General features: G+C 54.5%; 1 protein-coding gene across 1 annotated transcript in view; it reads left to right on the top strand.

Moving 5' to 3' along the window:
* Positions 1-367: 367 nt before the first annotated feature.
* The window catches only part of MAL (mal, T-cell differentiation protein), a 21,771-nt gene continuing 7,497 nt past the window's right edge, over positions 368-14,641 (top strand). Inside the window, exons 1-8 of the mRNA XM_011969691.1 lie at positions 368-404; positions 2,938-3,030; positions 4,691-4,766; positions 5,024-5,200; positions 5,524-5,599; positions 5,687-5,804; positions 12,351-12,501; positions 13,195-13,404. Coding sequence (XP_011825081.1) covers positions 368-404; positions 2,938-3,030; positions 4,691-4,766; positions 5,024-5,200; positions 5,524-5,599; positions 5,687-5,804; positions 12,351-12,501; positions 13,195-13,404 — 938 coding nt within the window. The remainder of the gene's footprint in view (positions 405-2,937; positions 3,031-4,690; positions 4,767-5,023; positions 5,201-5,523; positions 5,600-5,686; positions 5,805-12,350; positions 12,502-13,194; positions 13,405-14,641) is intronic.

Genomic DNA, 14,641 nt, shown 5'->3' with positions numbered 1-14,641 from the left:
GAGTAATTCCAATTTACACTCCCCAGGAGCAGATTTACTGGGAAGCTGATGATGTTTAATTAAGTTCAAGACCCCTCCTTACTCAAGCCCTTTCCAAGACTCTGCCTAATTTTGTATTCTTTTATAAAGATGGTCCCCCCAATTGTTTAAGCTTCAGGCTAAACCTGGACCTTCCCCGGCCCCCACCAGCAGCACATGAAAGTCGCCATTGTTCCTCATCACTTGGTAGCGTCAGACTTTATAATTTTCTGCTAATCCGATGGGCGTGAAATGCTTGATTATTTTTTAAATCTGTAGTCCACTGAGTTGTTGATGACTCATAGTTCAGATTCCCATGCCTGACCTCCCAACAGCCTGGGAGGCGCAGATGTCCAAGGCGATCAGGGTGGAGCACCACTTCCATGGTGAGGGGACTGCCCGTTGGAGCAAGTGAGGGTGGCAGCTCAGGGTGGGGCATAGCCATCTCTCCTTGGCCCTGCAGCCCTATCCCAGACCTCCTGACCTCTGAAATCTGCAGAGTCCTCACAGGAAGAGGAAGGCAGGCCCAACTAGGAAGTGAGACTGCCTTTCCAAATACCTCCAAAGTCACAGAGGCTGTGCCCCTATTGCAGGTGGTGGGGTCATCAGCGCAGCCCCGTATAGGCCACGGGTGAAATGGCCAGTGTTCTCTCCTCCTCCAACAAAACCCAGGGCTTTGCCTCTGGTCTGCTCCCCTGCAAAAGTCCCACCCAGTGAGGAACTTTTCCTTTTGGAGCCACTCTCTGTCTCCTCCTTCTCCATTCTAAGCCAGGGGCTTCATGACACTGAGCCACCATTCAGGAAACAGAAGACGTGCAGGGAAGGCTTTCTGTCCCAGCTATGGCCCCCAGACGCAAGGTCTCCCACAGAGAGACCCCTGTGCCAGGAGAGACCCCTACCCTTTCAGGACTTGTGAAGGAAGTGGCTGAGGAGGGCTGTGAGATCATCTACTCAGCCTCTCCTCCCCAGGCCACAAAGGAGGCAGGGTTGTGAATGAGAGCCTGAGGAATGCCACCAGCCCTCCAGGGGCACGCCCTCCTCCTCTGTGCCTCAGAAGCACCAAGAGAAGTGCGGTCACATCACGGGTTGGGGTTGGGGTGGGGAGACATCTGAAATCAGTTTGCAGTTTTGACAGTTTCAGTGAACTGGACAGAGTAATGACTAAAATGACACCTTTTCTGTGACCCAAAGCGACCGGACTTTTATTAAGAGTGACCAGAGAAGTCTAGGGACCTACGCTAGATTTCTACCTGGCTGGGGAAGAGCCAGCCTGACAGAGCCGGGACTGGGCCACGGGCCGGTGATCCAAGCTGTGGCTGCATTGAGAAGGTGGCGTGGGAGCTCCTAGGAGACCAGAGATGTAGAATCACAGAAATCTCACTTTCAGACAGGGAGCAGCTTGCCTGGGTCACGGGGTCTCCAGGGTCCAGCGAGCACTTCTAGCAGTGAGCAGGTCATGCCCAGCCTTCTCCATTCACCTAAACAGCCACGCGAGATTTTGCTTGCACGAGAAGGCACCCTGGGATCCTGAGTAGGCAGCCCTGCCCACCTGGCAGCCCTGGGCAAGGCTGAGGTCCCTTCTCTCCCCCCCCTACAGAATGAAGGGACAGCTCAGGACCACTGGGACGCTCTCACCTCCTCTGGTTCTCCTTGTCAAAAACACACTCTGCAGGTTCTGAGTCACGAGGTCCAAGGCAGGTTGAAGAACACGCATTGCACTGCACACCCTCCACTGACTCTCTGAGACTTGGCGCGGGCGTCTGGAAGCCAGGCCACCCTCTTGATATTTTTAAGGGGAACAGAATAGTGGGAACAGTTCTCAGGGAGAGGCTGGGGCAAGCAGTCAGGTGCTCTGAGGTTCTCGCAAGTCAGTCCAGGGACCTCCTCTCTTCCTGGAGCAAGTTCCCTGCTGCTCTAGCTAGGAACGTCTCCTGCAGGCACCAGGGAGTGCAGCAGGCCCTGCTTGGCCAGCGCAGGATGGGGTCTGAGCTGGCCTTCCCTGACTGTGTTCACTGGCTTCCGGCTCTGTCCCCTCTCTGTAGCTGTTTAGGGAGGGCCACTGCCTGATCTGCCCTGTTTTCTCCTCTCTTCCTCTCTAAAGGGAGGAGAAGTGTTCCAGACAGAGGTTCCACAGGGGTTTGGTGGAGAAGTGACTTTTCCAGTTTTTCGGGACCAGAGGCCAGTTTTGGTGAGGACTCAGTGACTCTGAGCTGCTCCCTGGAAACTGCTGAGCGATGACGGGGCTCTGATCCACAGGACTGTCGGACATGTCATCACACCTGAGCTACATTTTAAAAGATTGGCTGTTAGCTTTTCATATGTCACTCCCCCACCTCACGGGGATGGGGCAATGCCAGGACTGGTGCGAAGGCACCCGTTCTGTCCCAGTGCTTTCAGAAGTGAGTAGGAAGCCCCAAGATGCTGCTGCCAGCAGGGCTCACCCTCAGGTCGGCCAGGGACAAGGGCTGAATTTTGTACCTGTACTCGCCACACCGGCAGGCGAGGGGCAGAGCACATTGTGCCACCAGCGCAGACTCGCTCTGCACAGACTCAGTAGTGGCTTGGCTTTGCCCTGAGCCCAGACACATTCTCCAGAGAACCGGCTGGGAGTAGGGACTGGACCACCTGGGACCTGCCTTGACACAGGACAGAACCAGCCAGACTTGAACTAGAAGGGGCTGGGGGCTGACTTAAGCCACTCTGGGACTTCCTCCTGGCCCCTCTAGTCTCAGTCCCTGGACACGGTGACTTGGAGCAGCAGACCTCAGGGACAGGTGCTGATAGGATTCCCCAGCAGGTGTTCCCTCCTGGTGCTGACGGGTGTGAGGACAGTGGGGGATAGTGCTCCTTGTCCTTGAAGGAGGAATGTTCTGGGGTGTGTGGCCAGCTCCTTCTCACAGCTTTCAGATTGTTCCCAAGGGTGTGGAGCATGGCGCAGGTCCCTCGTGGTCTCTCATCGATTTGGAAGGCTCCAGATTGCCTTTGACCCCCTGGTGAAAGGCTTGGTTCCCAGTGAGCTCCTGGCTGGGCACGAGCAGCGTAGTCATTTCCCTTCTTGGGGTCATGAATGTGCCACACTCCGATTGTCTGCAGCACGTCTCCCCAGGCTCTCTGCCACTCCTACCGCATTCATAGCTAGTGTTCTACCCTAGTATTGGGCGAATCATTTCAATGTACCCAAGCCCTGGGTCCTGAAAAACATATGTAGGAAATCGAAGGAAAGCCTGTCACCAGCCACAGCCAGCCTCACTGACCGGCAGGTCCTGGCCACAGCCTCCAGTCCCTGTGAGAATGCAGTGGGCTGGGAGGGGAGGGGCTGGAAGGGCAGGGGGAGGAGGCAGAAAGTGAAAGTCCCAGAACCAACTTGGAGGGAGGGGGCCCAGGAGGTGGGCACTCCAGGAATAAGGCCATGGGGAAGAACATAGGTCATAGGTCCCCTGACCTACGAGTGGAGTGGGGAGGGGTGGGGTCTGCATGGCGGCCCCTCCCTCTTCTTCAGACTGAGCTGCAGGCCCGCATCTGCCCAAGAGGGAGCGGGACCCTTTGGCGTTTCATCTTGTGCTGTGTGCGTCTTCAACACAAACCTTGCTGTTGTGTTCCTCTGAAGGAACAGAGGCTACTGGGACTCACTGTTTCAGTGGCGGGCTGGGGAGGGAAAAGCCGGCTGGGAGTGGCCTGACGACTAATTGGTTACTCTCCCTCCTCCATGTTAACACGTCTGTAATCCCGGCACTCTGGGAGGTCAAGGTGAGAGGGTCACTTGAGGTCAGGAGTTTGAGATCAGCCTGGGCAACATGGCAAGACCCCATTTCTACAAAAACTATAAAAAATTAGCCAACCATGGTGGCTCGCACCCATAGTCCCAGCTACTCAGGAGGCTGGGGTGGGAGGATCACTTGAGCCTGGAGATCAAGGCTGTAGTGAGCTGTGATTGCATCTCTGCCCTCTGGTGTGGGTGACAGAGTGAGAAACTGTCACCAAAACAAAAATCCATGGCCATTTCCAAAGCTGACCCTAGACACAGGAGGTAACTGTCACACCCATGGGGTCCTGCATCTGAGCCTCAGCCAGCTCATCAGAGCAGCACCCAGCAGCTGTGGGAACGTGGGTAGGTAACTGTGCCTCAGTTTCTGCATCAGTAAAATGGGGACATAGCAGCACCTGCCTCACGTAGCTACTGCCCCATAGCTATCAAGTGCTGTTATTACTAGTTGACTAATAATTTAAACATCTGCTCTGAAACCAACTGGACGACCCGTACCCACCGCGGGGTCCACAAGGCCCGCCCCCATCACCTTTGCCGTAGGTGCCTTCTGTTCCATTCTCAGGCAGGTGCTGCAGGAGGATTGGGATTGGGCCAGGCTGTGGAGGGCACACTTGACTTTTCCCTGGGGTCACCAAGTCCTGCACAGACACCACCTTCCTGGGGCCTTCCCAGTGGCTGTCCTCTCACCAGGAAGGAACAACTGAGGTCAGAGGTCAGTGTGTCCTCGGCGGGGACCTTGATGGGGACAGCCAGGAGGTGGAGGACAGGGTGGCAGCCCCAGCCTGCCTTCTGCCCAGGGAGCAGGCTGCTTTCTAAGCCTCTCTGCATCACCTGCCAGCCGGGTGCCAGGATGGGCAGGGAGAGCTTTTTGGGTTCTGAGTGACGCATGGCTACATCTGCCCGCAGGCACAGGAACGAGTTACCAGTGGGTTCAGATTAAAGCTTTCAAAGGCGATTTGTCATCAGTGTCAGTGTGTCGGCTGTATGCAAGGGCATCGGTTCAGGGAGGGGGCAGCCTCTGGCAAAAACCTGTGCCCTCACCTCCCCCAACCTCCATCCTGGCCCCAGCTGCTTGGCGGGTGGGCAGAGTTGGATTGAGGGGCCTGGCAGGAAGGGAACCACCCAGCTTGTGGGTCTCAGGACTCTTTCTAAAACCAGCCACAGACCTCCTTCATCTCCACGTGTGATCGGGGTGGGGGCGGCAGTGGGAATGCTTCTTTGTTGGAGGTGGCCCTTCAGGCCGGAGCTAACCCGTCACCTCCACCGGGAAGCCCACCCTCCTAGCACCCTTTCCTGGCACTCAGAGCACATCCTGCAGACCTTTGTTTTTTGTCTGTCTCGTGCCTACACCCTGAGTCTGCCCACATCCCTGGCCCAGATCAAGAACTCGGAGACATTTGTTCTCAGCAAGCATCGGTAGGGAAAGGGCTCAGGTCTCCACTCCACCTACCCAACATTGATGAATCTAAGATGAGTCCTTGACCTCAAAGGCGGACAGAGGGTGAAACTGACAAAGGCCGCCAGTCCCCAAGAGACTCTGGGAGTTCCAGTTCCCTTGGACCCTCCCAGACCCGGGGCAGGCTGCCTCCTCTCGCCTCTCTCTTGCAGTTGTACACCTGTTTTGTGGGTTTGTTCACATTACTAACCTACCTGGTGACTCCCATAAATCCCTTTTGTTTTTCTTGCATTTAAGCCACTCCTGTCTGGTCTAGCATTTCCACGGATTTTGCCTTTTCCAGGTGGCTTACCCTGTATTTTCATGGAACCTCTCGGTTTCTGTTTATCCTGCTGGGTAAGGCCACCGGTGTAGACGTGGTAGGCAGAATTTTCCGTTCAAATGAAGACATGCCTATCAGAAAACCCCTAGATTTGTGGATCTGAGTGGAGTTTTCATTCATTCAGGAACTAGTGACCGACTGTCCTCTAGCTCGTGAGGGAGGCAGGTATGAAGTCAGCAGTCACTTGGTCCCGCTGGCTGCGTGTGCTATGGGAGAGAAGGCTTCCCTGGGGCTGAAGGCGGGTGAGATTGCAAGCCTGAACAGGGGGCTCTTCCCAGTCCAACTTGCCTTGTTAATATAAACTATGGCCCTGAACTCAGCTCTTAGACTTTTTTTTTTTTGAGACGGAGTCTCGCTGTGTCGCCCAGGCTGGAGTGCAGTGGTGCGATCTCAGCTCACTGCAACCTCCGCCTCCTGGGCTCAGTTCATTCTCCTGCCTCAGCCACCCGAGTAGCTGGGACTATAGGCGCCCGCCACCACGCCCAGCTAATTTTTTGTATTTTTAGTAGAGACGGGGTTTCACCATGTTAGCCAGGATGGTCTCGATCTCCTGACCTCGTGATCTGCCCACCTCGGCCTCCCAAAGTGCTGGGATTACAGGCATGAGCCACCGCGCCTGGCAGCAGCTCTTAGAGCTTTTAATCCCAAATCTCTATCCTCTTCTTCACAAACTGATCCAAACCCCCTGAGTCGTGCTCTTGCCTTGAGATTAGATAAGGAGCACGGTCTAAGGCCAGCTGGGGGTGAGGATGGCATGAGGGGTCCCTCTGGGAGGAAGAAGCCAGGAGGGGAGAGTGACTGCTGTAGGTAAACCAAGTCAGGTCCCAGCCCCGCTCCCAGGGTTCTCTTTTGTAGCAGCCCCAGGGGTCAGACTCCCAATACTCTGCCTTTTCAGTTGATGCAGGGAGAGGGTCACCACCCAGAGAATCTCAGACCTCTCCCCCGATCTCTCCCCATGGGCTCAGATGGGCATCTTGTGCCAACTACCGGGCTCTGTCCCTGTCCTGTGTGGCTTTCGTATCTGGTCACCGTTGCTCAGACACTGACACTTTCACCAGGGCCTGAATCCACCCTTGGTGGACCCAGAGCTGCTCCAGTGGGGACTGTCGCAAGACTGCATGAGACAGGAGAGAAAGGGAGAAGTGGGCTCCGTTCATTAAAGTGTGTCTTCGAATGAGATCCATTTCACTGGGTGAGCCTGCCTCAGTGCTGACCATGCCACTCCCAGCATCTGTTAAATGCGTGAGTGAATGACCAAGTGAGTGAGTCAGCGAGTAAGAGAGTGAGTGACTGAGTGACTGAGTGAGTGACTGAGTGAGTGAGTGACTGAGTGACTGAGTGAGTGACTGACTGAGTGACTGAGTGGGTGAGTGACTGAGTGAGTGAGTGAGTGACAGAGTGACTCACTGAGTGACGGGGTGGGTGAGTGAGTGAGTGAGTGACTGACTGAGCGACTGAGTGACTGACTGAGTGACTGACTGACTGACTGAGTGAGTGAGTGACTGACTGACTGAGTGACTGAATGACTGACTGAGTGACTGAGTGAGTGAGTGAGTGACTGACTGAGTGAGTGACTGACTGAGTGACTGAGTGAGTGAGTGAGTAACTGACAGAGTGAGTGAGTGAGTAACTGACAGAGTGAGTGACTGACTGAGTGGATGAGTGACTGAGTGACTGAGTGAGTGAGTGACTGAGTGAGTGAGTGAGTGACTGAGTGGGCGAGTGAGTGACTGAGTGGGTGAGTGAGTGACTGAGTGAATGAGTGAGTGAGTGAATGACTGAGTGGGTGAGTGACTGAGTGACTGAGTGGGTGGGTGAGTGAGTGAGTGACTGAGTGACTCAGTGACTGAGTGACTGAGTGGGTGAGTGACTGAGTGAGTAGGTGAGTGAGTGAGTGGGTGAGTGAGTGACTGAGTGAGTGAATGACTGAGTGGGTGAGTGACTGAGTGAGTGACTGAGTGAGTAACTGAGTGAGTGAGTGACTGAGTGGGTGAGTGAGTGAGTGACTAAGTGGATGAGTGACTGACTGAGTGGGTGAGTGAGTGACTGAGTGAGTGGGTGAGTGAGTGACTGAGTGGGTGGATGAGTGAGTGAGTGGGTGAGTGAGTGAGTGAGTGACTGAGTGAGTGAGTGACTGAGTGAGTGGGTGAGTGAGTGACTGAGTGGGTGAGTGAGTGACTGAGTGAGTGAGTGACTGAGTGAGTGAGTGGGTGAGTGAGTGAGTGAGTGAGTGACTGAGTGACTGAGTGAGTGAGTGGGTGAGTGAGTGAGTGACTGACTGAGTGGGTGAGTGAGTGAGTGACTGAGTGAGTGGGTGAGTGAGTGGCTGAGTGGGTGAGTGAGTGACTGAGTGAGTGAGTGACTGAGTGGTGAGTGAGTGGGTGAGTGAGTGACTGAGTGAGTGGGTGAGTGAGTGAGTGACTAAGTGGATGAGTGACTGAGTGGGCGAGTGAGTGGATGAGTGAGTGACTGAGTGAGTGACTGAGCGAGTGAGTGGGTGAGTGGCTGAATGAGTGACTGAGCGAGTGAGGGAACTTCTCTGACTTGCTGGGACTGAGTTCCTTCGTACCGGGAGGTAGGTAGGCTGACAAAAGTAAGGAAGCCAAGCCGTGTTTGCTCGTTGCCTCTCGGAACTGGAGCAGAGTCCCCTGCCCTCCCTCTCAGATGCGTCTTCTTAGGGGAACAGCTGCGGGACTCTGGGGAAGCCTTCAGCATTAGGGGTCTTGGGTCTTCCCCTGAGCTCCTGCTCTGTGCATATTCATTCTCGCACCACCTGGTGCACGGGGCCCTCTTCACTTCATCCTGGCATCAAAGCCTGTTGTGCCATTTACCTGCTCTACAGTAGCTCATCCTTAACCCGGCTCTACCGACACACACACACACACACACACACACACACACACGCACTCATATGCCTGCATGTGCACACACATATACACAAGCATACACAGGCACATGCACACATACAAATACACATGCATATGCGGCACCATACACATACCTACATGTGCACACACATACACGCATACACACCTGCACACAAACACATATACATACATACAGAGAAGTACACATGCGTGCATACATACACATACATGTAGGCACATACATGCACCTATACACAAGCATACATGTACACACACATACATACATACATGCACACAGAAAAATGCTTCCTACCCTCTGTCTCGCTCCTGGAATGATTAGCTTTAAACCAATCATCCCATAGAGCTGGGCAAAGACTGCTGAGCCTCTCCTGGACCTCACAGGTGTTTTTCTGGTCAGATCACCTGCACAAAACGTCCTCCTGGCATTGAAATAAGCCTTGGCTGCTAAAACGATTCAGTGAGTGAGTAGACTGCCAGCAACATGAGTCGGGGGTGCTCCTTGTGGTGGCCTTGGGAGGACACAGAAGGGCTGGGAGCTTCCTGCAGTCCTCCCAGCACACGGGGATGAATCCACATGCCTCCCTCGTCCGGCGAGGACATCTCTTCTTTTCCTTCCTGGGGAGATGACCTAAGTGGCAGGGGAGCTCAGCAGTGGTGCTCAGCCTCTCTTCTGTGGCCGGTTTCCTTTACTTCTCAGGAATTCGAGGCACAAACTGTTGTTCACACGTGCCTTTAAAGGCACACACCACATGCTCCGTGCTGTTGGGCTCTGGGGACCACACCCCCAGGTGTGCAGATGGAAAGCCTTGCCTAGGAAGACCTCTTTGGTTCACGTCTTCATGTGTCCTTGGAAGAATTTCCGCTTGTGGAGGCCCTAACAGGGTGAAATGGAGCCCCAGAAAACTATCCAGAGAATTTGAGCAAGCCCTCTGCACTGCCTCGGTTACCCAGCCCTGCAGCAGAAACACTGGGGACTGTGGATGAAGAGTTCTTTCAGCCCCAGGGAATGGAAACTCCAGACGAATCTCAAGAATGTGCCAGAGAATGCGTCTTCCCGTCCTCCATGACCAGGCCCGTTGTTGGAGGCAAGGCTGGCTCATATCTTAGTGCCCTTTGTGCTTCCTTGTGCGGGGCAGGCACATTTTTCTCAACTTTGGGTTTCTGGAGACCGTAGGTTTTCCCTTTTTGATTCTCTTGAGGTTATTTAAATATTCTGGCTCTCTTTGGACAAGTTTTGGAGCAGATGATTGTGCATATTGAGATCACATTCAGACTGCTGGGATTTTGGAGTTTTCACATAGTTACAGAAGAGGCTGCTTCATCTAAAGACCGTCGCGACAGCAAGAGCTTAGTGGCAGCCAGGTGCCAGCCCCCTGCAGATAAACCTGAGTCACAATGACGGTTATCACTACTTTTCAGATGAGGGACAGAGAGATTCAATAACTTGCCCAGGGACAGCAGGTCACCCAGCTACCAACAGAGCTCACTTCAAACTCATCAACCCTGGCTCCAAAGTGCATACCCTTAACCACCCCTTCAGCACCCTGGCTGCTTCCCGTGGATTAATTTGGAAAGAAAACATGAGAAGCTTCTCCGATTTCACACGAGAGCTCCCAGGAAGACAATTCCTGACAGAATTTTTTTTCACAAACATCATTTCGTTGGGTAGACCGTGGATGTGAACTCTTTGGAAACTTTTTTGTCCCGTTTTGTACATTATCCCATGTTCTTAGAGAAGTTCAACTCTGCTCAGCACCCCCAACTGGCCTGAATTAAAGGTGGGTGGTTTCCAGCTCTGTCATACCAGCGTTGGGAGGGGCCTCCAAACGTGCATGCACCCCCTCGGTCCCCATCCTCAGACAGTGAGGCTGCATCTCAGAGTTCAGAGGACACCCAAGGACGAGCTAGTCTCATGTTCCAGGCGAGACAGGGACCCAAGCTCGAGGAGAGGACAGGAGGGGAGAGGAGAGGAAACGCTATGGTGACATTTTGCACTGAGAGGTGGGGCAGGACCTGGACGAGGGCAGTCGACTGGCATCGCTGGAAGGCAGGCAGCGCCCTGAGACAGGAGCCATTTCCTCTTCTGTCTTACAGGAGTTACAGAGCATCGCCCACGGCCGTATGTTACGGCAACACAACATGAGGCGTTGGCCAAGAGTGCGGGGCGTCTGTCCCATCACTCTGCTTCTTTCCTGGGAATCAGACGCTGGGCATGAGTCCTGGGCTTTGGTGGTTTTTTCTAAAGGCAGCCCAGGTGACTTAACGTATAGTCAGGGCTGAGGACGATAGTGTTTGCCGAGGCCCCACCCCCATCTTCTAACTCAAGGCCCTGGGACTCAGAGCACTCAACCCCTGTCCCTCTGCAGCCACCCAACTGGAGACCTTTGTCTGAGATCACCCAGCTAGCTGTACCGTCTCTATTTTGATGGACAGTGACGGGGTGCAGCTACGGGGCTGGGGGAAGTCTGGCCCGTTGGCAGAAACAAAGGGGACACAGACCGTGCCTCCAGGGTGCCAATAATGTTTTCAAAATAATTGCCTCTGTGCATTGCCGCCTGGAGACTGGGAGCCACCTGGAGTTTCCTTGATGAAAGGAAATCCTTGAACCCTCACCTACTCCCTCGCTCTGGACAAATATTTGGCCAGTGGGGTCCTGAGGCCAGACTGGAACAGACTGCGCCATGCCCAGGAGTGCCTTATCTCCCTGGTGTGGGTGCCTTTCCTGCCCTGCTTGCTCTCTGTGCATTTAGTAGGTGGAGCAGGGCAGGAACCAGCTTTGACTCATGGTTCACACCAAATCTCAGCTTTGCACACAGCGGGGCTGGAGGCTCACCCTGCTCCAGCCCCACCTTCTGCTCCTCCTTGACCCATGCCCAGCTGCCCAGCCTTCAGCCTCCGAAGCCCCCACAGCTGCTTCAGCATCCTCTGACCTTGGCATGTGCCCCTTCCACCCCCTGGCACTCTCCTGGCTCGGCTGCACCTTTCCCGTCTCCTACTCTTCTTCTCAGGGTTGCTCTGCACCCTCCTCCGCCCCGCCCCCCAGATAGCCCCTGTGACCCCGGGCTCTGCAGTCCTCCCAGGGCACCTCCTGGGCAGTGCTGAGAAGAACTCTCCCAGTTCTCTGGCCTGGTTAACCAGTTAAATCCACCTCTCTCTCCAAGACTTGACTGACCCTATGCACCCGTCCAGGCTGCTCTGCCCACTCAGGGCTGATTGTCCACCTGCATCTTAAGTGGCTGCTTATGTGTCTGTTTCCACGGAGCCGTCAGTCTCCTGCATGAGCGACGTCTTATTCCCAGGTATTGGTAGTGCTGGGCTCAGTGCTTCACACTCACATCCGTAGTTTCAGCCAGTTCACACCAGCCCACAGTGTGGGGAGACGGCTGCGAGTTGCCATTTGCAGAGAGGAAACCGAGGCCAAGAGGCAGAATCACTTGCTGCAACCTCCTGCAGACTTCAGAGGACAGCTCCTCTGAGAACGGGAGTCCCCTGCCACCGGGAGGGAGCCAGCAGGGCACCTCTGCATTAGAATTCTCCCAGAGGAGACCACAGCAAAGGTCTGTGCTCCGAGGGGAAGGGGCCATGACTCAGCTGAGGCAGCAGCTGTTTCTGTTCCACAGACACCTGGCCGGGAATGAAATCTCTCCCGGCTCGGCTGCGCCTTTCCCGTCTCCTCCTCTTCTTCTCAGGGTTGCTCTGCACCCTCCTCCGCCCTGCACCCCCCAGATAGCCCCTGTGACCCCGGGCTCTGCAGTCCTCCCTGGGCACCTCCTGGGCAGTGCTGAGGGGAAGGCCCACCGCCCCACTGCTCATCTCCTGGGAGCAAACCACCGGCTGTTGTGATGTCATCTGTGCTGAGACATCTGTCACTAGCTGCACCTTCACATGCTTCTGGGACAGGCAAGGGCTGGTGTAAGAGCGTCCCTAGGAACGCCGTTCCTCAGATGCTCCTGTGTTGGAGGCTCCAGAGAGATGAGACACACTCACCCAGGACCCCTGAATGGTGGGATCCAAACGGGCCACTGTGCGGCTTCGACGGCGGAGATATTCTGTATCCGTCCCCTTGAGAGAGAATTTCTCACCTGAACACATTGTACTAAATGAAAGAAGTGAGTCACAAAAGTCCATATACTGAATGATTCCATTCACATGAAAGTTCCAAATATGGAAATTTATAGAGATAGAAAGTAGATTCGCGGTTGCTTGCAATGGGGGCAGGGAAGCCACAGCTCATGGGATTTCTTTCCAAGGTGATGACAATGTTTCAAGATTGACTGTGGTGATGGACGCGCATACCTGTGAATATTCTGAAAACCAGGGAATCATACCGTGTCAATGGGGGAATTGTATGGGCTGTGAATTACAGCTCATAAAGCTGTTTAAGGAAAGAAAAAGATAATCTCTCCCCACCATCTCACTCTGAAACAGACCGCCCTACATGTACCACGCAAAGGGAAAAAGCCGGCCTCATTTTTTGAAGGACACCCTTGCAAGGTGATGCCCTCAGAGGCTGGGTGGGGTCCTGAGATGTGTCAGGGGACAGGGGCTGGGGTTAAACCCACAGTAGACTTTGTTCTATGGACAACTGTGGACAGGGTTCCCACTACGGACAGCAGGAATCTGCGTGCCAGTGTGGGCAGCATGGACTTTCCCAGGGAGCTGGGAAATGGTCTTCATCAGGTTGGTCAAGGCACACACCGGAACAGGGCAGAGGTCTGGCCTGAGCTCGAGGCCCTCTGTGCAGGTGCTGGAAGCTCAGAGCCCAGGCTGTGGCTGTGCCCAGCAAGATGCACACAGGAGGCTGTGGCCAGCCCTCCACGTACCAACTTCCCCTCACTTTTCCTGCCCTTGATTCCTCCTATCAGTCACGTCTCAAGCCACACGGGAAGAATGGAGTGGAGATGACTCTGCAGACAGGAGCTGAGGGCCACCTTCTCAGATTTGCCATTTCCAGGTGCCACCTGTGCATTAATTCACTTCGTATGTATTTTACAGTTAATTTTCCCAAAATAATGACATTGCGACCATAAGCGTAGAAACAACGTCACTATCCAGTTTACCGTTGCCTATCCGCGCTATTAGAGAACTCCAGACACCTGGCTCCACCCTGAGCCCTTCCTGCCTTCATCAGAAAAATCAGAGAGAGTAAAGCAGGAGGAAATAGTTTCCTCACTGTGAAATTCAGTGTTCTTCGATAGCATGCATATTGGTCACCCATAAGCGCCTCTGGCCCACGGGGTCCCACTGGGATTCCGCAACGGAGTCTCTTCCCCACCATGTGCAACCCACGCTGCTCCTTTGGGATTTGGTTCGTAAGTGGCTCCAGTTTAGCCACACCCGGGTACCAGGAGACCAAAGTCCCGCTAGCTGACTTGGACACGGACGCATGGCTGGATGGGTCTTCTCCGGGTCCCCACCAGGGAGGCAGCTGTGAGCAAGGCAGACCTCAAGCCCACCAGCACCGGGTCAGGGAAAGCCCCAAGTTATCCCTAACCCAACACACCTGTGTTTGTGCCGCGCGCTACAGAGAAGGCGTGCAGGACTCCCCGAGACTGTGTGAACAAGGAAGCAACTTAAATTGATCCTCCTGGGAGGGTCACGTAGCCGCCAGGCAAAGGGCGCTTAGGAGAGGGGTTCCCAGGCCGGGGCCTCCCTCTGCCCACCGGATGTGCCCGCTGGATCCTCCCATTTCTCCACGCCACCCTCACATGCCTCCTGAATCCAAGCCCTGCCTACACCGATGTGCTCCCGTCCCTCCATCAGTGCCCATTATGGAAAAGGCCGCATAATCTGTTGGATCTGAAACTTAACTGTGGATGAAATCTACACACACATCTCATCCCACGGCGGTCTGGGCATTTTTGTTTAATTGATTTTGCTCCCAGTGCATCCCACCGGCCCTGCCACGTGCCCTCAGGCGGCCTAAGATCCAGCAGCATAGGACGCTTTCTGGTCAGAGATGCCCACATCTGATTCCTTCGGGACAACTTGGTTTTAATAAATCCAAAGTCTTCATTGCACTGATTTTTCTACCTAAATGCAATTCTCTCCTGATTGCTTCTCAGCCAAGCAGCTCAGAGAACGCCTGTGAAGACAGCGGTGGCTCTAACCCAGCAGGTGGTCAGCGGGTTCAGGGAGGTGGGGGGTCAAGGGGCTCTGTGAATTCAAACCACAGGGGACACAGGCCTGGG

Source organism: Mandrillus leucophaeus, unplaced genomic scaffold (assembly GCF_000951045.1).
Source record: "Mandrillus leucophaeus isolate KB7577 unplaced genomic scaffold, Mleu.le_1.0 Scaffold9, whole genome shotgun sequence".
NCBI lineage: Eukaryota > Metazoa > Chordata > Mammalia > Primates > Cercopithecidae > Mandrillus > Mandrillus leucophaeus.
The sequence above is the reverse complement of the archived record's forward strand: the minus strand, read 5'-3'. Positions and strand labels throughout refer to the sequence as shown.